Source organism: Staurois parvus, unplaced genomic scaffold (assembly GCF_062004578.1).
Source record: "Staurois parvus isolate SC_StPar_1 unplaced genomic scaffold, SC_StPar_1.0 ptg001134l, whole genome shotgun sequence".
In the NCBI taxonomy this organism is placed as follows: Eukaryota; Metazoa; Chordata; class Amphibia; order Anura; family Ranidae; genus Staurois; species Staurois parvus.
The window spans coordinates 3348751-3375930 of NW_028318930.1; the positions used below are offsets into that span (position 1 = coordinate 3348751).

Consider the following 27180-nt stretch of genomic DNA (forward strand, 5'->3'; position numbering starts at 1 on the left):
GCTGACAGCCACAAAGACTATCGGTACTTGTAGTTCTCCCATTCATAGAATTCCATCACTCCATTCACAGAACAGATCCGCACACGGCCATGGTTTTTTTTTTTTTTTTAAATCTGTGACAGCAAGTTTAGGGAGAAGATCCCTGGTTTGCTGTCACTAGAGGCGGCGAATAGGGCAGAAGCTGCAGCAGTGGGAACATGTAACATATTCCCAAAGGTGAACCTATTCTTTAAAGTAGAAATGAAAGGCAAAATATTTGTGCATACATACAAAAAAAAGGGGGGGGGGGAGATATTTATAATGCTTTTTTTGTAAGTGCTCACATTCTCTCTGTTCTCAGCTGCATTACTGGGGTAGGAGAAACAGCAGCACACTGATCTTCCCAGTGAGTGGCTGTGCAGGGGGCAGTGTGCCAGGATAAGTCTGCTCATTGGAGGAGAACAGGCTGAGTTCCCAGCACAACTAGAGAACTGACCATGCTGTGCTCTCCTGCCTAGTGTGGTCAGTTTTTAATAGGAAAGCAGAGGGACTGGATAATTTTTTATACAAGTACATGGTACAGCAGGCACATATCAGGAATAGGAAATGTTGGGTTTTCATATTCTTTAATTGCTGTGTGCAAGAGGCCTTAAAAGCAGTGTTTTGTTGGCTTACTGTATGGATTCTATAAGTTACATTTTGCTGACTAGAAGCAGACCCCTGCTTATTGAACCCAGACAGGTCCCTTTCCCTTTTTGCAATTACAGGATCCACATGCTGTATATTGTTTCAGGGTTTCCATTCATATATATTTACGCACTCCATAGGTCATTAGATAGGTCATTAAATGAGAGGTCTTCAAAAGGTTTCTGCACTTTTATATATAAATTAGAGTTTAAAAAGTATAATACTGTATGGCTATACAAACTAGAACATGAGAAATAAGATTCCTGTCTCATGAACAAAATGAAATGAAACTCTGGCTGTCTTCTGCATGAAAATAACTAAAGCAGCCTATGAAGATACAGCTGTACATTTCCTAACCGGCTTGAAGGAGGACAACATAGACCATGACTCCAAGTCCAGGTGATCTGCTAATCTGAGGTATGTAAAGGATGTCTAGTAGCATAAAGGGAAAGAAAGGGGCTTTCAGAGTTAAAGCCCAACTCCAGGCTGCTGTTAAATGTACCCATGCAGGGTCCCCCATGCACTACATGGATAAATGCTTGTTTAGCTAGGGGGGGGGGGGGGGGGAAGTACAAATATTCCATTCTCTCTGCATGATCACATCATAGAGCTGCAACTGGCCGGGCAGTGAAGTGAAGCAGCATTGAATGAGGAGAAAGAAGCCTGTGGGAGTGAAACATAAGGTAAGCATGACCTATTCCTGCCCCCCTAGTCACATGAGCATTTAACCCATGTCCATATTTCACTGCATGGGGGACCCCAATACATGGGTAATGTAACAGCAGTCCAGAGTGGGGTTTTAAGTTATATGAGAATACTGTTGTCCTTTAAAGAAAATTTTTCATGTGAGATTATGGAGGATGCCATTGCAAAACTCTGAGAATGCTAGTTCCCTGGCTGTCATCCTGATGCTTTGGCTGCAATGCTCCCTGAGTCACTAACCTGCAACAAGTTTTGACACTTTTCTGACACTCATTTACAGCATGAATGTTTATTTAACCGTTTCAATACCGTGTAATTTTACACCTTCCTGCCCAGGCCATTTTTCAGGTTTCAGAGCTCTCACACTTTGAATGACAATTGCGCGGTCATACAACACTGTACCCAAACTAAAATTTTATCATTTTCTTCACACAACTAGAGCTTTCTTTTGGTGGTATTTAATCACCACTGGGGTTTTTATTTTTTGCTAAATTAACAAAAAAAGACCAAACATTTTGAAAAAAAAACACATTTTTCTTTGTTTCTGTTATAAAAGTTTACAAATAAATAATTGTTCTTCATACATTTAGGCCGAGATGTATTCTACTACATGTCTTTGGTGAAAATAACCCAAATTAGGATGTATTTTTTAGTTTGTAGGAAAGTTATAGAGTTCACAAACTATGGTATAGATCTGAATATTGATCAATCCTGAAGTACTGACAGCTAATCTAATTTCTTGAGGTCCAAGAATGTCAATAGTACAGATATCCCCAAATGACCCCTTTTTGCAGAGTAGACAGTCCGACGTACTTCATAAGAGGCATGGCGAGTTTTTTGAAGTTGTATTTTTTTTGTCAATTTTTCGGAAAATGAAAAAATGAAAAAAATTATTTTCACTATTTTTTTTTTTACATACTGTCACCAGTGCAGTACAGCATCATCATATAACTGGCATGGCGGTGAACAGGGACACTGAATGGTGACAGTATGAAAAAAATATATATATATATATTTTTTTTATTTTTTTTATTTTTTTATTATATTTAATTTTTTATTACATTTTTTTTATTTTTTTTAAGATTTTTTTTCATATTTTACTATGACCAAAATAGTACAATGTTACCATAGTAACATTGTACTACTTTGGGGAAGTGATCAGTATTTTTTTTTTTTTACACAATTTGCTTATAGCAAAGAATTACTTTGCTATAAGCAAGCATTTACCTGAATGAAATCGATTCATTCAGCTTTTTTTTTTTTTTTTTGTGCTTAGCTGTGATTTGGTCACAGCTAATCACATGACATGTGCATGTGATTAGCTGTGACCATTCACAGCTAGGCACTAGTATACAATGGATGGCATCATGAATGAAGCCATCCATTGTATACAACTGTCATGTGACCTGCTGTGATTGGTCACAGCAGGTCACATGGTACCAGCAACGGGAGCCGGTACTCGGATCTGTCACCGGCCGTGTCCGAGGTGCACGGCCGGTGACAGATCGCACTGCTGTGCCGCTCTGCATTAGCGCAAATGGCGCATGTGCGGGAGCACGCCAAATGGCGTGCACCCGGAATGCAGAGACACATCTGAAGCCGCCAAACGGCCATTGGCCGGGCGGCTAATGGTTAAAAGTACTTAAAGCGGTAATAAGCCGAAAGCAAACATTTATTATATTGCAGCTTACCAATTCTTAGATGTGATGTCTGCATTTGTTTTCTTTTTTAGGCTTTTTTATTTTCATCTAGTGTGCTGGCCAGTAAGTCTGTTTTTTTTTCCCCCCAAAAGAACAAGTGCTCGCCTAGAAGTATCAGTTGCAGGGATGAGAGAAAACATCTTCCACTGGCAAGGGTGCTTGCAATGATCAGATTTAATTTATTCATGTAAAGCCTTTATCCCAAAAGGAACAAAACTGTGTGCTGTAACTGCTTATAAAGTATTACTCAGAGTGTGGCTTCAATTTGTTAGTGTATTTAAAACTGCGAGTACATCTAACACTCCCCTTCCCCGAGACCGAGAATGCTGCTGTCCAAAGTTGCCCCTTGTGCTCCTTCATCCAGAGTGGGGGCACTCTAATACAGGTGATGTGTTACTGGCCAGATCACCAGGTGAAAACTGAGGGGGGAAATACGCCTAAAAAAGAAAACTAATGCAGCTAACACATCTAATCATTGGTAAGCTGCAATATATTACATTTTTGGTTTGGGTTCAATACTGCTTTAATCAGATATAGCCAGGCAGCTACAGTTTTCAGAAGGAGGCCAGCAATGGCAACCCTGTACTTCTTCTGTCATGAAAAAATCACTTTCAGGTGGCCATGGACAGTAATAGGCATCTTCACAGCTAGTGAAGATCTGACAGCCCAGAGCCATAGGTGGCAACTGCTGAAATTCTTAACATGAATGGTATCTCAATGGGAAGGCAGATCAACCACAGTGTATGGCATGTTGCTCCTAGCCAGTAGACAACCTGTCAGAGGAAAAGACGAGGAAGCCCGGGCAAATGCGCCAATTCGTGTAAAGAAGTGCGCATGCGCATAGGCGGGCAATACGTAATAAAGCATTCCTGTGCACGAAAACACACCAGCACACGCAGGGTGCACTAATTGCTGACACTCAGTGGCCTTTATAAGGACTGCAGCTCTGCTCCGTGATTGCTGGATTATCGTCAGCCCCTCCCGTTCCTGTGTGCCTGAGTTTCCTGCTGATTTCCTGTTACCGACCCAGCTTGATCCTGACCTTGTTCCTGTCTGCTGCTCTGTGTATGATCCCGGCTTGCTCCTGATCTTGTTCCTGTCTGCTACTCTGTGTATGACTGTGAGATGGAGAAACAGCCCTCATTGTTTGAATACTGCTTGTGTGGAGTAAATTAAATGTTCTGACTGACATTCTGCAGTTTAGCCACAAGATGTCACTGTTTTTCTAACACAGCCTCAGACTGCATAGATATTTCTATATTCAGGAAGAGGTGGAGTTTTCTGACAGAGTTGAGAGAACAGGAAGAGGAGACTGCAGCCATGTTTTGGACGATGCTGAATGAAGGGGCAGTGTAAGCTGAGAATCCGATGACCTCGAGGTGTGAGTGCTTCCCTCAGTGACCAGAGCTGCAGCTGAGTGAAGCTGATGAGATTGCTGCCAGGAAGCTGATGAGATCAGAGGAACTAAGCGACCTATACGGCGAGACCGCACGCTTACGAGAGAGACATTTGTTCTGTTCAGAGTCACCAGCGGATATAAAGCAGACCCGGGTCGGTAAGATCGTGCACGCACCTCATTTCAGTGTTGGCGCCTATAGACTGAGTCCAGGCCTATATTTAGTTAGGGTCTCTGTTTGTGTCAGGCCACAAGTGTTGTTACTGATTATTGGAAGGACTTCACAACTTAAAGTGACATTTCACATTGGAGAGCTGATAAAATCCTACAAACTCAAGCCAGACTGGCATTTTGCTGAGAAGGAATACTCAGGCACGTGCTACAGGACCAGTTATGGGAGGGGGAATACTGTAGATCTGTGTAAGATTGTAAGCTGTTGTGCTGCACCGCAGGCCAGCCCATACCATACACCCTGCTCTTTTAGGGTAATAAAAAGTAAGGTGTGGCAGCCTAGTTGTGCCCGCCACTAGGTAAATTACTTCACTTTCTACCTTCATTCATCAGAAGGCGCCGTGCTGTGCAGCACAAGGGTCTCTGCCTTTGGGCTGGGTGTATGTAAATTTATTGTATGTTTCCAGCATTTGTGGTTGTGTTTATTTGCCACATCTAAGTAAAATTCTGTTGTAGCAAAAGACCTCTCCAAGCAGCAACACCACTGGCAACCCGTGCTTCTTTGGGCACTGCACCTCCTGTTTCCACCTCCAGGGGCGCACTGAACTTAGCCGTAAGAAAAGCCCTCTCTCTCTACTGCAGCCTCCGGTCAGGTACGTGACAGCATAATCCAGCCATAATGTCAGAGACTGAGTGAGGTGTTTCCCCGATAGAGGCTCTGTGCCAGCAGGATGCCACCCTCACGCAAGCGGTCAAAACCCTACAAGAAGGGTATTTCCAATTGGAAGGTTGCCTGCAGAATCCTTCAGCTCCTGCTGACCAAAACCCACCCAGGGTACCCTCTGCATCTTCTGCTTCTGTTCAAGAAGGCCCTGCAGTCGCTCCCACAGTAATGCTACCTTCACCAGAGCCAAGATTACCAGTCCCGGAGCGCTTTTCTGGAGATCGTCGAAGGTTCAGGGCGTTTAATAATGCTTGTCTGTTATATTTTGGCACTTCAACCCAGAACTTTTTCTTTAGAGTCTGAAGGTGGGGTTCATCATCTCACTACTTACTGATGAACCTCAGTCCTGGGCACATCACCTCCTGGAGCAAAAGAGTCCAGTTCTGAACTCTGTTACTACCTTTTTCAACGCCATGTCCCAACTCTATGACGATCCCCAACGCATGCCCACAGCAGAAGCTGCTCTTCACTTCCTCCAACAAGGTCGCCGACCAGTGGAAGATTATACGGTTGAATTCGGTAAATGGTCAGCAGACACAGGCTGGAATGAAGCCGCCCTCAGATACCAGTATCAGCTTGGTCTCTTTGAAGGACTCAAAGATGAATTAGCCAGAGCCGAGGCTCCTACCTCTCTTGAAGGCCTCATCCAGTTGGCCATCCAGATAGACCATCGCCTGCGGGAACGGTGATCGGAAAGATCTAATTCCTACCGTCCCTCCTGGATGCTACCTAAGGTGCCTTCCTTTTCTGCTCCTCTGCCCACTGTGCCACCTGCTCCTGTTGCCGAAACTGAACCTATGCAGATTGGCCTAGTTCGCTCCTCCTTGTCCCCAGATGAAAACACACGTCAGAGACAGTCTAACCTCTGCCTCTACTGTGGAATGGCTGGACATTTCTTACGAATTGTCCTGTGTGACCTAGTAAGTCTATCCCTCCACAGGCTATTTACTCTCAGATGTCTGGATCATTACCAGCTCACCTTGTTCTACCTATCCTGTTGCAGGTGGCGGGAAATCAAGCTCCAAGCAATCATTGACTCAGGGGCATGCAGCTGTTTTGTGGACGTCACCCTAGCAAAGAAATTGCAGGTTCCACTGAGAGACAAAAAACAAAGACTCGCAGTCCATTTAGCCGATGGGACTTTTCTTCGATCTGGTCCTGTAACACAAGAAACCATTCCTATTTTGACATCCACAGATTCAGCCCATCAAGAATTTCTGTGCTTTGACATCTTGTACTCCCCCATGTTCCCGATCATCCTAGGAATACCGTGGCTTCGGGCACCTAACCCTCATGTGGACTGGCCTACAGGAACGATTTTCCTTATCCTCCATCTACTGTCTACAACATTGCTTTCCCCCTGAACTCAGACTCTTCCAGTTGCCTGACCGTTCAAACGGTGCCCGACACCAGTCAAATTTGATAAACGGAAGGCCGACACGCTACCACCTCACCGGCCATATGACTGTCCTATCGAACTCCTTCCCGGGGCAGAGATTCCCTTTGGGTGAATTTTTCCATTATCCGAAGTTGAGCTGGAGGTTTTAAGAGTGTACATTGACGAGAATCTTAATGGGTTCATTCGCTCATCTTCTCCTGCTGGTGCTGGAATCTTCTTCGTGGAGAAAAAGGATCACTCACTCAGGCCTTGTGTGGATTACTGAGGACTAAATAAAGTAACTATCAAAAATAATTATACGCTCCCTCTGGTCCCGGAGCTCTTCCAAAGATTCCGCAAAGGAGATGAATAGAAGACAGCTGTTAGAACCTGCTTTAGGCACTTAGAGTACCTGGTTATGTCTTTGCGTTGTGTAACGCAACCTTTCAACACCTCGTGAACGACATTTTCTGGAAATTCTTGGATCACTTCTTGATAGTCTACCTTGACTATATCCTTCTCTTTTCTGCCACCCTGGAACTCTACCAAGTGCATGTCAAAGTCCTAGCTACCCTAAGACAGCATGTATTATATGCAAAGGCGGAGAAATGCGAATTTGAAAAACCTATCAATCCATTTCCTGGCTTGATCATTTCCACTAATGGGATTTCTATGGACCCCCAGAAGGTAGCTGCCATCACCAACTGGCCGGCCCCCACTGATAAGAAAGGTATCCAAAGATTTGTGGGCTCTGCCAATTTTTACAGGAGATTTATCAAGAACTTCTTTCTCTATCATTGCTCCCATTACCCAATTAACTCGGATACATACCCGATTCCAGTGGCCTCCGGAAGTCCAAGGGGCCTTTGACAAGCTGAAGACTCTATTTATTTCTGCTCCGTGCTACAGCAGCCCAACCCGACTCTGCCCTTTTTGTCCTTGAGGTTGATGCCTTGGAGATTGCCACAGGAGCAATCCTTTAACAACGTCAGGGGCCCAAGGCTCTCTTGCACCCAGTGGCCTTTTTCTCTCGAAAGATGAATCAACTGGAGAAAAATTATGACGTGGGGGACCGCAAATTACTGGCCATTAAATCTGCATTAGAAGAGTGGCGCTACCTCTTTGAAGGCTCTGCTCACCGTATCATCTTCGAACCGAAAAACAGTTAAGACCAAGACAAACTCGATGGGCCTTATTCTTTTCAAGGTTCAATTTTCATCTAACATACCGTCCAGGGTCTAAAAACTGGAAAGCAGATGCCCTGTCCCGTATGATCCCAGACACTCCTCAAACAGCTGCTCCCAGTACTATTTTATCTCCACATAACTTCCTACTCATTCAACCTGATCTAAAAGCAGCAATTAAACAAGCTTCACTTTCTTATGCCGGGTCTGAGAGGTTATCCTTAAGGAAGCATTAGGATTTCTTGTGGCATGAGAACAAGATCTTCATTCCCCAAGAAGTCAGGCCACAGATATTTAAGATATGCCACGACCACTTGCTTGCAGGTCACTTCGGGGTATGGAAAACCACTGAACTTGTCCAAAGATTCTTTTGGTGGCCAAACCTAAGACAGAACTGTAAAGAGTATGTTAACTCCTGCGCAACTTATCTACGCAATAAGGGGAGCCATACCAGAGCCTGGGGCTTGCTGAGACCCCTGCCCGTTCCTGAACAGCCTTGGAAGATGATTTCTATGGACTTTATTGTGGACTTACCTCCCTCTGAGGGATTCACCACCTTCCTGGTGGTAGTGGATAGACTGTCCAAAATGGCTCATTCCGTTACTGAAACTGCTCAAACATTTATTAAGGCGATAGTAAGACTACACGGGATACCCAACAATATAGTTTCTGACAGGGGGGTACAATTTATGTCCAAATTTTGGAGATCTTTGTACAAATCCCTGAATATCGAAAATGACTCTCCTCTGCTTATCCAGAGTAATGGGCAAACGGAGAGGACTAACCAAACTTTGGAGCAATACCTAAGATGCTTCTCCACCTTTTCTCAGGATAACTTGGCATCTCTTCTTCCCTGTGCAGAATTCGCCTACAGCAACTCTGTCCATGCTTCCACCAACCTCCTTTCTGGGCAAATTATGGTTTTCACCCTTCCTTAATTTCGGATGCCATTCCAGAAGCATCAGTACCTGCAGTCCAGGATAGACTAACTTTCATACAATCCAATTGCCAGATACTCCAGAGGACCATGCAAAAAGCTCAGGAGGATTACAAGAAACAATTTGATAAGAGAAGAGGTAACCCTGGGTGGAAAGTGGGAGACAAAGTGTGGCTTGCTACAACCAATCTCAAACTTGCTTGCCCTTCATGAAAACTAGGTCTCAGGTTCATTGGACCCTTTAAAATCAAAAGGGAGATTAACCCTGTGGCCTTCGAACTGGACTTACCCGACTCTTATAAGATTCACCCTGTCTTCCATGTTTCTCTACTCAAACCAGCCGTAATGTGCCCTATCCCTGAAAGAGAGGAACTGCCCCCACTGCCACTCACGGTAGGGGAAGACATCGAGTTTGAAGTTGAAACCATCTTGGATGGATGGAAAAGGGGGAGACAGATTCAATATCTGGTTAAATGGAAAGGGTATAAGCCGGAGGAGAGTTCCTGGGAGCCAGCAAGAAATGTGCATGCTCCTAAGCTGCTTCTAAATTTTTTTTTAACAGATTCCCTGAAAAAACGAGCCCACCTGGGCATCTGGAGGCTGCCCCTTGGGGGAGGGCACTGTCAGAGGAAAAGACGAGGAAGCCCGAGCAAATGCGCCAATTCGTGCAAAGAAGTGCGCATAGGTGGGCGACACGTAATAAAACATTCCTGTGCACGAAAACACACCAGCATACGCAGGGTGCACTAATTGCTGACGCTCTGGCCTTTATAAGGACTGCAGCTCTGCTCAGTGATTGCTGGATTATTGTCAGCCCCTCCCGTTCCTGTGTTCCCTGCTGATTTCCTGTTACCGACCCGGCTTGATCCTGACCTTGTTCCTGTCTACTGCTCTGTGTATGACCCCGGCTTGATCCTGACATCGCTCCTGTCTGCTGCTACTCTGTGTATGACCCCGGCTTGATCCAGACGTTGCTCTTGTCTGCTGTTCCATATTGATCCTGGCTCTGGTTACTGACTACACTACCCATCCTCCGGGATCCATGTGTTCCCTGAAGAAACTCCTCCTACAACTGGAGCACCCACGGGTTCCATCTCATCAGACATTTCCAAGCAGCAACACCACTGGCAACCCATGCTTCTTTGGGCACTGCACCTCCTGTTTCTACCTCCAGGGGTGCACTGCACTTAGCCGTAAGGGGAGCCCTCTCTCTACTGAAGCCTCCGGTCAGGTACGTGACACAATCTAAACTGTCATGTAATGCCTATGGACACCTTGAGAAATGCTTCATTGCTGCCAAACAATCTCAGCCTCTTTTCAGAGAAAAGGTATTTATCACTTACCCCAGAACATGTTGCAGTGGTGTTGTCACACAAACGTACATCACAGAAAAGGTATACATTGGCCTGATTTTGAAACTGAAATGAGCTTATACTGAAAGCTGCTTCTAATGCATTTCTATTTTGTAACACAGTTGTGGAAACAGGTTCCTGGGTGCAGCTGTAAAGAAGAAAAAACGTACAAGAATTTTTTGGTTACACTGCTGACTAAACTGGCAGGTTTTAGCATGACGTAGGAAAATGAAATATTACTTTTCATAATTTAGGATTTGATTTTTGCCTTGATTTTAAATCAACAATGATACAATTGAGTACTGTCCGTGATACTTTTTTTATTTTTATTTTTATTTGCACTAACATACAACTTTCAGGACAACCTTTAGGGGTATGTCCCCTACTTCAGGGTCCAAGCAGCTTGTCCTGAAAATTGTTTGTTAGTGAAATAAAAAAGTATCACGGACAGTACTCAATTGTTTCTGACACAAGTGAACTAATACAGCTACAATCACCTCAAGGAAATCAGCAATGATCTTATTGAACCATTTCATTTCTTTGCCTTTGATAGAGTTTGCCACATGGGCTCTTTATTAGGGTACTATATATATTTATAGCATACAGGCGGAGGTCCTATTTAACTATACCCTTTAAACCCTTCCCTCTGTTAGTACAAGGTGGCCCCACCATCAGTTCCTTGCATAGGTGCACCACACCTTGCCTCTAGCTGAACTGTCCAGTACCTCAAGTCTTACACAATCCTAGCAATGCCCTTGGTGCCCTGGCTTGTGTTTTGCCTCTGACTGGTCTGACACTATTCACAATCAGTATTAGGAGACCGATGGAGAACACACAGCAGGTCCCACAACATGACACCGCACTTCCAGGCACACGCGAAATCTCATTAGCAGACTGGAGAACTGCAAATGGATGGTAAGATAGGCGCTGTAGCAGCTAAGAGTGGGTTCCTAGCTGACGAAAACTATGAAGTGCGCACATCAGGAGGGGATTGGTCACAGTTTGCCATATTGGCCGTGGATGACTTTGTTCCGACGTTACTACCAACATGCTAGCACATGTTGCATTCAGGAAGTCCATTTATTTTCAATGGGCTGCCAACGCACCTCAGTCCACATAAAATTGGGCCTTACCTTTTTCTGGCAACACAATGCACCAGTGTGTTACTGTGCATGCAGTATGCTGAAATGCAATTGCCTTAGTGCAGAATTTATTTAGAATGGATGACGCCACAACACAATAATGGGGACATGCTAAAATGGTTCTGCAGTGAAGGGCAAAAATTATTGTATCTATAAGATGGAAAATGGGTCTGGAATTTAATATATGTACCCCCAGCATGGCACAATCCCAGCATATGTCTGGAACAGAAACTGGGAGTGTACAGTTATATCCAGTCTTTGATGTGATATTACAGATTTATCCTCCCAGTGGCTGACACATACAAACAACAGTAATAAAAAATGTGTATATACTTTTATTGGTTCATCATTAAAAAACGAAATCACACTTCACATTTTTAGACCAAATGATCTTTGAAGATGATATAGAACAATTTTATGCTTTTAATTTTACGCTTATTGTGCATCTTACTGCTATGTGAATGCAACCACATGCTGATATCTTCAAAGATCATTTAGTTTTAAAATGTGAAGTGTGACTTTGTTTTTTTAACGATTAACCAATAAAAGTATATATATTTTATAATACTGCTGTTTGTGATAGAACAGATTTATCCTCCTGGTGGCTGACACATACAAAGCTCCATTTTCACTGGAGATAGCACAGGACCACCCGGGTTGACCAAACATTATTGATTTTAGGAATATCTGTCTTTCTGAAGCTGCAATGTAGAATACAGTTGCAAGAAAAAGTATGTGAACCCCTTGGGATTACGTGGAGTTTTGCATGAATTGGGCATAAAATGTGCTCTGAACGTCATCTAAGTCACAACAATAGAAGAACACAGTCTGCTGAACATAATACTACACAAACATTAGATGTTGCCATGGTTTAATTGCACATAACATGTAAACATTCACAGTGCAGGGAGGAAAAAGTATGTGAACCTTTGGACTTAACTGGTTGACCCTCCTTTGGCAGCAATAACCTCAACCAAACGTTTCCTGTAGTTGCAGATCAGACCTGCACAACGATCTGAAATAATTTTGGACCACTCCTCTTCACAAAACAGTTTCAATGTAGCAATATTCTTGGGATGTCTGGTGTGATTCGCTCTCTTAAGGTTATGCCACAGCATTTCAATCAGGTTGAGGTCAGGACTCTGACTGGGCCACTCCAGAAGGTGTATTTTGTGCTGTTGCAGCCATTGTTTTGTTGAATTACTTGTATGCTTTGGGTCATTGTCCTGTTGCATCACCCATCCTCTGCGGAACTTCAGTTGGCGGACAGATGGTCGTACGTTTTCCTGCAAAATGTCTTGATAAACTCTGGAATTCATTTTCCCATCAATGACAACAATCCGTCCAGGCCCTGAGGCAGCAAAGCAGCCCCAAACCATGATTCTCCCTCTGCCATGTTTTACAGTGGGGATGAGGTTTTGATGTTGGTGTGCTGTACCATTTTTTTTTTTCTCCACACATAGTGTTGTGTGTTCTTCCCAAACAACTCAATCTTGGTTTCATCTGTTCACAGTATATTTTGTTTGTAGTGCTGTGGAACATCCAGGTGCTCTTTTGCAAACTTCAAACGTGCTGCAATATTCTTTTTGGACAGCAATGGCTTCCTCCGTGGTGTCCTCCCATGTACTCCATTCTTGTTTAATGTTTTCCTTATTGTAGATGTGTCGTGTCAACAAAAATGTTAGCATGTGCCAGAGATTTCTGTAGGTCTTTAGCTGACACTCTGGGATTCTTCTTTACCTCATGCAGCATTCTGCACTGTGCTCTTGCAGTCATTTTTACAGGACGACCACGCCTAGGGAGAGTAGCAACAGTGCTAAACTTTCTTCATTTGTAGACAGTCTGTCTTACCATGGACACCTGAACATCAAGGCTTTTGGAGATACTTTTGTAACCCTTTCCAGCTTCATGCAAGTCAACAATTCTTGATCGTAGGTCTTCTGAGAGCTCTTTTCTGCGAGGCATAGTTCACATCAGACCGTGCTTCTTGAAACCAGTAAACCCAAAACAGGTGTGTGTTTCAGGGCAGGACAGCTGTCAGCAACACATCCAATATTATCACACTGATTGGAGTCAAGGTTGGCTTACTCCTGGCTCCAATTAGCTCTGGGAGAAGTCATTAAACTAGGGCCTCACATACTTTTTCCTCCCTGCACTGTGAATGTTTACATGTTATGTGCAATTAAACCATGGCAACATCTAATGTTTGTGTAGTATTATGTTCAGCAGACTGTGTTCTTCTATTGTTGTGACTTAGATGACGTTCAGAGCACATTTTATGCCCAATTCATGCAAAACTCCACGTAATCCCAAGGGGTTCACATACTTTTTCTTGCAACTGTAAGTTACATTGAGGTTCCACAAAGATTTTCTGTAAAATGTTTCTTCTAAAGCCTAGTATACACTATGAGAAAATCGGAGGAAAGATCATCCAATTTTCCACAAAAGTGCATATCATTATGTAGCCAGAATGGCATTAAGGTGCAAGAAAATTCTCAACCAATAAAAGCGAACGTAGGCAAACAGCTATGTACTAGCATAGTAGAAGAGGAAGTGTAAGGTCATTCTGTGCTTCTGATCATATGCATTATTTTATGATTTGATTGATTATTTCAAATTACTGTACACATTAAACAAAAAGTGGCTGATTAAAAATGTTCTAGAGTGTCTCCTGAAAAGTCGGCTTTCGAAAGCACTATACTAACGATCAGATAGTCAGCCAATTGTTCCTCGTACGGGAATGTTCATACAGTTTTTTTATCGTGTGTACGGGCCATCAGGGTAGAGGAGATAACACTGGTCTAGGACACTAAGGACACTAAGGCCACTTATACTGATTCCAGCTAAATCAGGAAGATGTTTGCAAGGTTATTTCATTCCTAAGTTATAACTGCGCTTCTTTTGTATTTCGCACTCTGTGCTATGTGAAGTTCTAGGTCTTTACATTTTCTTTCATCTCTAAGGCTGTATAAGAAATGCAGACTTACCCATTTTTTATAAGATAAACACTATTTACATCATTACGATTATCTGTTGGACTTGCAACACATGTCTCTATCCGGAGAACATATATCTTTCCATCAGCTCCTGTCACAAATATTCCCACATAGATCATTGTTCCAATAGTCACTTCATCTGCATTTTGATATGGTATTGTAAATGTTGAATCTTTATAAGCAGCCATGGTAACGGGATACATTCCAGTTCCATTGGCTCCAGACAGGTATATCGTTCTGAGAAAACAAAACACATTTTTAGGTAATAAAACCAGTAACAAGTTAAATCACACTTTATTTCCTGAGAAGTAGCAGTAGCCTTAAAACACATCTGCCTAAAAAATAATTACATTTTAATGCATTAAAGTGTAACTAAACCCAGGACGCTGTCACTATATCTGGTCTCCCACAGTACACAGAACATGGAAATGCAATTATTTTAGTAAATATAAACTGCTAAATACCTTTTTCTCATCAGCAGTTAGAGCTGTCTTGTAACTTCTCTGTGTTCAGCAGAGCAATGGTTAAAGCTTGTAGGAGGAGTTTTCTTTCTGCTCTAGGAGGATGCAAAACCCCTGTCCTCTGTCTGGACAGTGCTGATTGGCCCTGTGCTGATCACATGCACTCTCCCAAGAAAAAAAAACACTCTAGCAATACACACTGAACTGAGCATGTGCAGAATGGCTAAGGTTCAGTCTGTTTTATCAAGAGATAAGACGAGGACATTTGAACAAGAGGAGGAGCAGAGAAGTCAGGATCAAACGGCATTTTTACACAATTCAAGCTTAACCCCGTTAGGTTCCACAGTGAGTATAACAAGCATGCTTTAATGCATATACAGACTGATTTTACTGTTGTGGGTTTAGTAACACTTTAAAAAAAGCAAGGATAAGCTTAAGCTGGTTTCTTTGGCCAATCCGCACTGTTGATTACACGAAAACCTCGGGTACACTGCTCTGTGGCCAAACCAGTGTGGAAGTGTGAAGCTGGCGTGGCAGTAAATGATCTGGTTTGAAAGTAGGTAGTGTGTTTTGTGTTTTTTGTTATATTTATATATATATATATATATATATATATATATATATATATACCGTATACTGCGCACTGAAATATATTGTGTATATATACCAGGTGTAGTATATGTATTACACAGTATATATCAAGAGGTAAAAACAGTTATTTATGCACATAACTTTATGTGTGTCCTCCATAAAACCACCAAAATAAACAAAATGCAGTGAGCATAACTTATTGAGAGATTTCCCCTCACTTTCTGTCACTCTGCTACTGAGACAAGAAGTAAAGGTGTCATTGAGACAGGAAGACACATACAGCAATAAAATCTGACACAGATTCTAACCTTCCCCAGAATGTTTTTGTTCTGCATTTTGTTCCTGTGACACCCTGTCACCAGGACAGGACGTATAGGGAAATCTCATCACTGGGGTCACAAAGAGCAATAAAAATGTTGGCAGTGCCCTTAAAATGTATTTAAACCGCTTCAATTCTCTCAGATTGAGTAATTTTTGGAAACCCTTCATTGGGTATATAGACTCAGGTATTTACGGCCTGCTACATACATAATATATGTGTTTGGTATCTACGTACTGTGACTACCTGGCTTCCCACCCCCATATGCACCTTTGAACAAGCATCAAGGACCTGATCTTACTTCAAGTTGACGGGAGTCCTCTTGATCTTTACTGATGGTAATATACCTATATTTTGTTTTTGTTTTCAGGGTTTACTTGATGCCTGTGATTTATACAATAATTTCTATATATATCCCCAGAATCATTTGGTACTGTGGACTTTGTTTCACTTGGGGTAGCTACCCAGGAAGTCCCTACATTTGAGAAGCGGGTATGACAGTCTCACCATTGAGAAGGTAATTAAAGTGTCCACTAATTACTGTAGAGGGAGGCTTGGTGAGGCTTGGATGCGATTCAGCTCCTATATTTTCATATATATACTGTGTATTTTTGTGTTCCAGCTTCCATATACCAGGAGGCTACTCTACACATCCTGACCTATATTGGGAACATATCTGCTGAATATATGGTTCACTCTAATACAAGCTGGAAATTCATGGAAACCTAGGACAAAAACCTCACCATTACCCTATATTGCCTTATATGGTACTCTACTTGCTAAAATGACCCTGAAATGAAGACGCTAAGTGCTTTTAAAATGATTTTATTTGTTTGACATGTCCACCGTGTTTATGTTTAACCTCCTCATGATCTATGTGATCAAATAAAATATTGTCTGTAATTTTTGAATCCATATTACTCCTCGTGGATCATTTAGTAACCTCCTTTTTTTCAGGTAGGGGTGCTCTTGTCACACTACCATATTGTTTAGTATGCATTCTCTGGGTTTATGGATCCACACTTACATATTAAGTGAGTCGGAGATATGATTATGACACTAGTTATTCGTGTCATTTTAGGTGGCCTGTTTCTGCTCTATTTTTGTCCCTTAAAATGTACGTTCACCTTAACAGCAATAATGAAAAGGTGAACTAACACCCTACACCCTCCCCCCTTCCCTGGTCCCCGCTGCTCTGTGGGTGATTCAGTTTCACCATCAATGCAGCCTGGTGAAACGATCTGGGGGTTTGAAAAATGCACTGTTCTTAATCTTCTTTACCTAGGAATGCATCAGAGGGGTCCTGAATGGCCAATGCAGTCACATGACAGTGCTGACCAATCAAAATTGCTCTGCTCCATCCCAGCATCTCTAGGGATAAGAGGAGCGGCACATTTTTCAAATCCCAGGACTGCTGCACTGGGCTGGGTGTTTGACTTTCAGCATCTGCTTTGATTATCTTTTGGCTTTCAGTTATGGTCATATCTATGCTTTCCTTTGATCCTACACTACGAGTGTCCAAGCCCCCTAACTCAGCCAACAGTCTTCTGCTGATTATGACACATCATTTTCTGGTTGTATTATCCCAAGCCAGGAAGTAAATGCTGACCCTGGGTGATGCATGAACAAAGATGACATTCTGGAGAGAAAAGCAGATGAAAGCATTGTCAGGGAGAGAACTGTGATCCCTGTGATGGATAATACACTCACTGGCCACTTTATTACCTTGCTAGTGCCAAGAGAACCTCCCTCCACACCATTACACCATCACCACCAGCCTGAACCCTTGATACAAGGCAGGATGGATCCATGCATTCATGTTGTTTATGCCAAATTCTGACCCTACCATCTGAATGTCACAGAAACCAGTCTGCCCATTCTCCTCTGACCTCTGACATCAACAAGGCATTTTCATCCACACAACTGCCGCTCACTGGATATTTTCTCTTTTCAGACCATTCTCTGTAAACCCTAGAGATGGTTGTGTGTGAAAATCCCAGTAGATCAACAGTTTTTGAAATACTCAGACCACCCCATCAGGCACCAATAACCATGCCATGTTCAAAGTCACTTAAATCCCCTTTCTTCCCCATTCTAAAGCTTGGTTTGAACTTCAGCAAGTCGTATTTGTGACGGAACGCAGTGCCCGACCCCTGACCTTCTCACCAACTCATGACCAAGGATCAGCCAATCTTGCACCGCGCTGCCACTTGCATAACAATGCCACTCTCAGTTGCACCCTGCACAAAGATTTTCCAGCTCATGGGACCACAATGTATGTGCCAGCAGCCTGAGAGTGATTGTCACTGGGTTAGGTTAATTACGCAATTAACCCTTCACACTGCCACCACCACCTTTTTACACAGAAGAAGGAAATTCACAAATCCTAGCAATAACACTATGATATTAGCATAAGCGTCTGCAACACACACTGTCACCACAGAGAGGTATATGCAGAGGATTATTGTATACAGTAACACTCTTCAAGAGACAGGGATTCTTTAGTTTGCATTAAAAGCTTTAGAGACAGTTTCAACACTTTTCAAAATAGGGTTTATTACTAAAAAGGTCAAAATGGTGCAAATAAAATATTTACAGAAAAAGATGTTATAAAGACATAAAGAGAACAATAAAGCAACAGAGAAATAAGAGAAAGGAGTTAAGAAGGCAAAGTATTTGCAAAGTCCTGGTTTAGCAGAGTCCAATTGTCTGAGCAAAAATTATTGTCTTGCTCTCAAGTCCATTAAGATGTTCCTTGGTTGATGTTACATGAGAGCTCCCCTTCACCACACCTGTAAGCCCTTTTCTATGATATTAAAGGGGTGTCGCCTGAGAACAACTGACCAATCATCTGGTTTAGGGGATTGGTACTAGGAGGTCACCAAGTTTATGACCAAGTCCCAACTACAATTTCATACTAATATTAACTTCCAGTATGTACAGGTGGTATTCTAGCAACAGGCAGATTAATATTCAGAATTCTATTTCAAACTCAAGGATACCAAACACAATGTACCTTTGTCACCCAGGAGGGAAGAGACTGCTTTCTTCCTTTTTCCTGTGTGCTAACATAGTCATGTAGGACCTTGTTTGGTTCAGCATGATATGATCTATCCAAATATATACCTAATAGTAATATGCCCAGTTCCTGTTGAATTTTATGAATTGTATGTGGAATTGTTACATGTGGAATAGATGTTTTATGGCACACTCTGCATTCCTAGAGCTCTAATGGAATAACAGGTCATGTGTGATGGCTGACTGAGTTATTATTTTACGATAGGGCAGAGGAAAGTGTCTTTGCAAAATAGACATCCTGCCAAGACTAATTAGTGGTTTACAGCTCTTGAGCTGGCCTCTATTTGTGTTTTATTTAAGATAAGAGGCTCTTTTGAAGTTTTGTTACAACTTATAGCTACAAATTCCATTTTAAAGAGCAGGGGAGAAAAACAAAATGGCTGAGACCTTAACAAGATGGCTGTTGCGTACAGCTTCCATGTCTTTACTGCGCATAATTGTTATAGTATTCACCACATCTAGATGCCTAAATGCATTGAGTTGCTGCCATGTGATTGGCTGATTAGCAATTTGTGTTACCAAGCAATTGAACAGGTGTACCTAATAAAGTGGTCGGTGAGTGTAAATCCCTTAGTGTGTATTATATTTACCATACCTCCCAACTTTCTGAGATGGGAACAAGGGACACCTATTAGCAAAAGTATGTAGACATAGGATACACCCCCTGCCATGCCCCCATTAAAGGAGAATGATTGGTTAAACCCACAAGTGCTTTTTTTACCACTACTATTCCTTTTTATATTGGCTTTTGAAATATACAAATTCAGCCATTTAGAAATTGGATGAAAGGTTTTACACTGTAAAACACTCTTTGATAGATAAATAGTTAATTTTATATACAACTACATAGATCAGATCAAAATGAGGGACAAATGAGGATGAAGGAGGGGCAAAGGGACTTTGTTCCAAATCAGGGACAGTCCCTCAAAATCAAGGACAGTTGGGAGCTATGCATTTACTGATTACTTAGCATGCTGTGGTGGTTTATGTAAGGATATATTTTATTTATAAAGGGCGTGTCCCTTTCCCTTAGATGAAATATTACAGTGCCTCCAGCCGTTAATATACGGCAAATATTTAGTGAACCAATAATTTGGACACCTTGATAATTTGATCACCACTTATTATTATACCTTGAATTCTTTTAGCCAATATGATTTCGTACCATACACACAAAATTTGCCTTATAATAGATAAATATAAAAATTTATTTATGTACAAAAATTATATATATATTAACACAAAACGCAAAAGACTGGTGATAAATGAACATTGGTACACACAATCAAAAATATATCCTACCAATGTAAGACACAATAATAAGGTTTCTAACTAATTACATCAATATCACAATTTTTTTTTCTGATTATTTATTAAATTTATTAATAATTAATAATTTCGAGTATCTCAAAGGTTATATTCTCACAAGCCGTGGCCATAGGATTGCAAGAAGCTGGCCCTTGATATATTATACTCTGATTATTAATATTCAATAAATTATGAAATATAAAAAAAATTATAATATGGCAACAAACAATTTTTAACAGTAAAACAGGATCTCTCTACATATATCTAACTACCCAATATTGTTGTGATACACTAAGGTAATTTTATGATTCCACACAACAGAGAAAATAGGTAATACAAAATCAAATAAACAATCTCACCGCACCCGGCATTCAGACTAGGCAACTCTCCCGTGGATTTAGCTGGCAGTGGAACGCCTTTAGAAATGATATTATAGGGCAAGTGATAGATATTTAGTATGGGAGAATGTAGGAAGTTATAAGGATAGAGGTTTAGAAATTTAGTAAAGTTTTAGGAAGTTTGAAAGTATGGAAGAGTAGTTATTCAGAATCAGGTCTTTCTTCAGTCAGGTTTTCTTTTGCTGAGGTCTTTCCTTTTGATGAGTTTTTTCTTGATGAGGTTTTTTTTGATGAGGTTTTTTTCTTTGATCAGGTTTTTCTTTCTTAAAGGTACAAGGGCTTTTATACCAACTAATCCATTGTTCTAAGATACCTTCCCACCAGGCTTCTTGATTGGCTAGTTGAGAAATGTGTGTACATAAGCTATTTCTCACCTGCCCGCCAGGTGGCGGTCATGTATCATAGAACAATTTGAGTATTTGAGATGACTCATACCTCGGGTGGAATCTTAAGGTAATTTCAGGGATCAAATATACGTCTTTTTCCAGATATAAGTGATCATACCTATAATATTCTAAATAGGGACCATGGAATATAGGTGTATATTCAGTTATTCCTTCTTGAAATACCATCCTGTTTGTTTCCTGATAAGACATGTAACTAATGCTAGTTTATAATACATCTTACTTTCCATCATCTCAATACTCAAGTTAGTGATATATAGTTCCCATTGCTGAATATTTAGTGGTGTGTAAAACCTATCTTTTATAACATCTCATTTATAATATGTTTTTGTAGTATATCTTTGTGATTATATACAGTTAATTTTTAGACTTAAATGTCCTGAATTTCACTTCTTTGTTTTAGAACCAACATTTTCTATGTGTAGGGAAAAACTCTCTGTTTGCCTGGCTCTTGTATTGGAATCATGGTAAACAACTGTTAATGCTTTCACCCTTGGTGGACAATAGTATATTGTGATAGTTTCAGAGGTCTGTTGGTTTATCACACTCTACAAGGTTTGGGTAAGCTCTCAGACAATCAGTTTGGTTCCTCTATTGTCATGTCCAGACCTTGTATATGTTTACCTGCTTATTGAAGTCTGAATAATGGTGTTTGATCACCTGTAGAACTTCAAAATAGTATTGTCTCTAGGAGGAAAGAAAAAAAAATCCCTTCACCCATTACATTTCTCTAGCTAGATGGTCATTCGACTTTCCAACCAAGACAAATTAACCCCTTAACATCCGGCTATGCTGACTTGATGTTATATAGGATTATGTCTTGATAAATCATGTTTTTGAGACATAATTCAAAAGCCCACAACAATGCACTTGAACATGATAAAAAAAATCTAAGGCTAGGCCTGTACTAACAACATATAGTGCAAAATATCATGCTCCTGGATCCACAAAAGTCTAAGACATATACAGTATAAATAGTATTCATGTTAAAATGTTATAAATATCATAAACCCATTAATGGAAATGAGAGGTTAATGAAAGAAAACGAAAAATTATGTTAGTGTCTTTACATAAGCAAAACGCTTATATAGTTAGTGTGATATTATTTCTTACTGTTTGGTTATATTTCCAGGCAGTTTCAGACTTGTTATCATATCCCGTTTATACACGCAGGTAAAGTTAAAGCTGATATTATTGAATCTGATGATTGGTGTATCCAGGACTCCAATGTACACGGTGTTGGAAATATTGATATAGGATTGATCGTACTGTGGAAAGAAGGAAATACCGACAAAGTGTTGTAAGCAAACAGAAACAAGTTAGACCTTTTACTTCATACATTTGTTCTGTCGCTGTCAAGTAATTAGTGATAAAAAAACAGCTTCACTTCACTCTGCTTAATGGAAATGAAGCCTGTCAATCGTTGAGCCCAACAATCAACAGGCTCCCCTAGCAAAAAATGGAAAGTCTTCTGCCTTGCATGGACCTGCTGGGCGGGAGGGGGAGAGGAGGTTTGTGAAGAGACTATGTAGCACCCAGTGGCCCCAAAGATAAGATCTTCATCAACCATAGATTGGTAAGTGAAAAAATTAGACCTGGTCCACATGAATGCAGTTTGTGTTTGGTCCATTTTACAGTGCTTTTTTTTGGTGGTTTTGATTTGTTTTGCATTTTTTGGGGGGGTCAACTTGTTGCTGGGCACATTAAAAATGCAAACACGTCAAAATACGCACTACATTCGTTTTCTGCAGCATCTCCATTGAAGTCTATTGAACCAAAAATGCAATGTTTTGCATTTAAAAAAGTCCCTGAACATTTCCAAAAATGCAGCTGCTCGAAAAAGCATAGATGTGAACATGTCCCATAGGAAACCATGTTAAATGGACTGTAGTACATTTCTTCAAAAATTACTACAAAATGCATTGGTGTGAACCAGGTCTCAAGGAGCTTTCTGGGGGAGAGGGGATCCGCATTTTAAGGATAAATGTACTAAAAGTACAAATATCGGGGGGCGCTCGTGAGCAGCGCGAGGAATGGCAGCTCGTTAGCCGTGCTCCTCCACCTCTGGGCACATTAAGTTTTCCTCTGCCTCCTGGGGAGCCCCGATTTTTTTTTTTTGCCCCCCTCACCCTCCGCTGACCCCCCCGCCAACTATGGGGAAGAAATCAGCATCCCGCCATGCCTCCAGTGCTCGCTTGCAGAGCCGGCCCGCAGATGCTGCCTACTTGCAAGCGGAATCCCCGGCCTCGATTTCGGCCACATCCTCGCCGCTACCCTCAGGTGGTCCGGACACCATGTCAGACATGGAGAGCCTGCCTGACATCTCCACAGACCCCCTTGCAGGCCGCAGACCACCCGCAGCCCTCCTTGAGGGCCGTAGACCACCCGCAGCTCTCCTTGGGGGACGCAGCCCTCCTTACGGGACGCAGACCACCCGCAGCCCCCCTTGCAGGACGCAGACCTCCTGGCCAGGTTCAAGACCATGCTGTAGCAGGAGCTTCATACCGCTACCTCCAGACTGACGAATCATCTCACCAAAGAAATTCACGAGTTGGGCAGCCGCAATGATGTTCTTGAAGATAAGATGGACGCCGCAGCTACGGTGATGCGGTTCTCATGCGTCTGGAAGATTTTGAGAATAGGTCCCGTCAGGGTAATCTTCGCCTGCAAGGCCTGCCGGAAGCCGTCTACCTCACATCCACCGCTTCTGCGCTTTTTCAAGAGTTGGATCCGGCGATACTGATAAACCATTTGGAGTTCAATCGCATTCATCGGGCCCTGGGTCCAAGGAGGTCTGAGGGTCCTCCCAGGGACATCATAATTAAAGTCACCTATTACTGTACGAAAGAATCGCTCCTTCGCTCTGCACGAGACAAGTAAGATCTTTACTTTCAGGGTCATCCGTACCAGCTGTTCGCGAATCTGGCACCATCCACCATCCAGAAATGTCGACAGATGAAACATTTCACGTCAGTCCTCCTGAACCGTCACACCAAGTACCAATGGGGCTTTCCATTTAAGCTCACGTTCACGTACCAAGGTCGGAGCCATGTTGTCCACAATCCGGAAGAGGCCAAGTCAATCCTGGAGGCGCTACACCTTCTGCCCTCGCGGGATACCTCTGACAGCCCGATGCAGCCCTCCGGATCGCATCCTCCTTCATCTCAGCTGGGGCGTATATGAGAGAAAGTTGTCAGCCATAAATGCTCCCTCCCTAGTACCCCTCCGTTGTCTGGATCCTCCCGCTTCGATCCAGGTTGAGTACGGTTGGATGGGTAAGATGTTTCATTTTCCAGATGGCTTGACCCATTGATGTGACTCTCCACACTTCTGATGGTGCGGAGACCTTGACTGGCCCTTGTAGGGCGAATTTTTCGTAAGTTGTTGTGTTTTTTTTTTGTTTTTAATTTTTTGGGGAGCAGGGGGGTGTTATTGTACCTCTTTATATATTCCAGGTGCCTTCCTGGCTCATGGCCCTATGCCTTATACGATTGTTTCCGATCTTACGGGACCGTGACCCAGGAATACCTCATTTCTAGTATGCTGATATGTCTGTATACCTGTTCACATTTTCTCTATGTTACGGTGTCATATTATGCATTCCTTACGATAATGTGCTTGATGTTGTCTTTTTGCCTGTTATGTCCCCCCCCCCTTTTTTTTTTCCCCTCCTTTTCCTTCCCCTTCCCTGTCTCTTCCCCTCCCCATGCAGGTTCATTTTGTATTATCTTGTCTATGACACACCCATGTGCCCGGTGGTAGAGCCACCCCCTATGTGTGTCCTTGCGGTTGGGACGCAATTTCCACTGATTATGGTTTCGTTACACTATCTTGGAGTGTACATTTTCTTCTTATGTCTCTTGTTTCTTTTTTCTCTATTCTCACGGATCCAGGGCAGCCTAGGGTAAGGTTGCATTTGAGGACTGGACCGTTATTCCTAGCGTACTTTGGCAGCTGAATTCCTTTTGACTCAGTATGGCTTTAAAACCTTTGAAAATTTTTTCTCAAAATATCTTTGGTCTTAATTCTCCGACCAAACGTTCTAAAGTGTTCCATCATTTTAAGTCCCAGGACGTGGACATAGTGGCCCTGATTTACTATTGGGCGTGGGCGCATATTCGTGGGCGAACGTCTAATTTTTATGAGCGACCGTCTACGTTTACCCCGCAACGAGATTTATAATTGAGCAGCGCCCATAAGTAGACGCCTAATCGAATTTTCTAACAAGACACACGCCCGGAATCAGACTCACAAAGCAGACTTGCTAAGAAGCATGTCTAACACCATGAAAAATCACTGCAGAGACATGTTCACTTAGAAATTTGTTTTGCCAAATATCAGGACTTCACTTTAAACAATATCTGCCATTTCAAAAAAAATTAAGAATGTGTTAAAAATAGTTTTTTTAAAGGAAATTGACACAGTAAAAATCTAGACGCCCGTGCAGTGTCTTTGGCCGATATAACTGAGCATGTGCAGAACACATTTTAGACGTCCTCTGTAGGCGCTTGCTTTTTGGCCACTGCTCAGTAGTAAATCTCAGTGTGGATTCCTCTGACATCCGACACTCGGTCACGTCTACTGTGTTTAATAAAAAGCACTAAGCATAGCTTTATGTATTCTAATTTGATTTCCTTAGTTCTAGTGATTCTATTTTTGTTTCTTATCCTTTATAATTATTTCTGTAATGATTTTACTTATTTCGAAGGTCTAGATCAGGGGTGGCGAACACGCGGCTCTCGAGCCGCATGCGGCTCCTGGCCAAAATGAATGCGGCTCTTTGCTCTTACTTCTTTGATCTTACCTGTTCCTCTATCCAGTGGCGCGCTGTCTTTCGGCTTCTGTAGTGTGGGCACTGGGCATGACAGCCGGGTGCCAAGTGCGCATGCACAAGAAGCGGTGCTTTTTGTGAATGGTAAGGCGGTACCTGGGACACATGACAGATCCCAGAAGCCGCCGGACCAATCACAAAGCGCAAGTGCTTCTCGCTCATGCGCACTGGGCACCCGGCTGTCATGCCGAGCGTCATTACAGAAGCCGGGAAGACAGAGCGCGGCTGGATCGAGGAACAGGTAAGATCAAACAAAAACTCTGCGGAAGTAAGAGCGGGTACCTGTCAAATTCAGGTACCCGCTTCCCACCTCCCCAAAGGTCAGCAGTCATCTGTACTGTCCGCAGTCTCTGGTCATCCCTGTGCTGTCCGCAGTCTCTGGTCATCCCTGTGCTGTCCGCAGTCTCTGGTCATCCCTGTGCTGTCCGCAGTCTCTGGTCATCCCTGTGCTGTCCGCAGTCTCTGGTCATCCCTGTGCTGTCCGCAGTCTCTGGTCATCCCTGTGCTGTCCGCAGTCTCTGGTCATCCCTGTGTTTTGTAAGGGGAAGAAAGTGTTATGGTGAATAATATGGTTTAAATTATGTGTTTTTGTGTGAGTGTTTGTCTGTTTTGGCAGGTCACTGCGTGGTGTGGCTCTCTGACTTTCACAGTTTAAAATTTTGGCTCTTTGTGTCTAACTTGTTTGCCACCCCTGGTCTAGATAATATTTCTTTTGACAGCTGAATGTAAAAATAAAGGTCCGCAATAAAAAAAAAACAAAAAAACAGCGTGGGTCCCCCCTCTCATCCATACCGAGCCCTTCAGGTCTGGTATGGGTATTAAGGGGAAACTCCACGCCAAAATGTAAAAAAAAAAACAGTGTGGGGACCCCCTCAATATCCATACCAGACCCTTATCCGAGCATGCAGCCCGGCAGGTCAGGAAAGGGGGGGGGGATGAGCGAGCTGAATCATACCAGGCCACATGCCGTCAACATGGGGGGGGTGCTTTGGGGCAGGGGGGGCTCCCCCCCAAAGCACCTTGTCCCCATGTCGATGAGGACAAGGGCCTCTTCCCCACAACCCTGGCGGGTGGTTGTGGGGGTCTGCGGGCGGGGGGCTTATCAGAATCTGGAAGCCCCCTTTAACAAGGGGGCCCCCAGATCCCGGCCCCCCCCCCCACGTGAATGAGTCTGCGGTATATGGTCCCACGACTCATTCACAAAAAACAAAGTGTGGTGTAAAAAAAAAAACACAGTACAGGGTCTTTGACAAGTCCTTTATTAAAACAATGTCCCCCGAAGTAGATCCAATGTCAATCACGGCGGCGGCAGCGGCCCAAAAAAAGAAAAAAAAAAAGTTCCGCTCACGTCGGAGGCTTCCAGCCTTGTGAAAAAAAGGCTAGCTGACATTTCTTATATAGGTATGGGGTGGGGCCAGCCGGGAACAACAAGCATGTGAAAT

The 27180-nt window shown here is 42.6% G+C and overlaps 1 protein-coding gene across 1 annotated transcript in view; it reads right to left on the reverse strand.

Moving 5' to 3' along the window:
* LOC149439323 (uromodulin-like) overlaps positions 1-27180 on the reverse strand; it is an 82339-nt gene that overhangs the window by 1308 nt on the left and 53851 nt on the right. Inside the window, exons 6-8 of the mRNA XM_089659207.1 lie at positions 22021-22175; positions 14340-14585; positions 10202-10358 (exon numbers count right to left, since the gene is read on the reverse strand). Coding sequence (XP_089515333.1) covers positions 10202-10358; positions 14340-14585; positions 22021-22175 — 558 coding nt within the window. The remainder of the gene's footprint in view (positions 1-10201; positions 10359-14339; positions 14586-22020; positions 22176-27180) is intronic.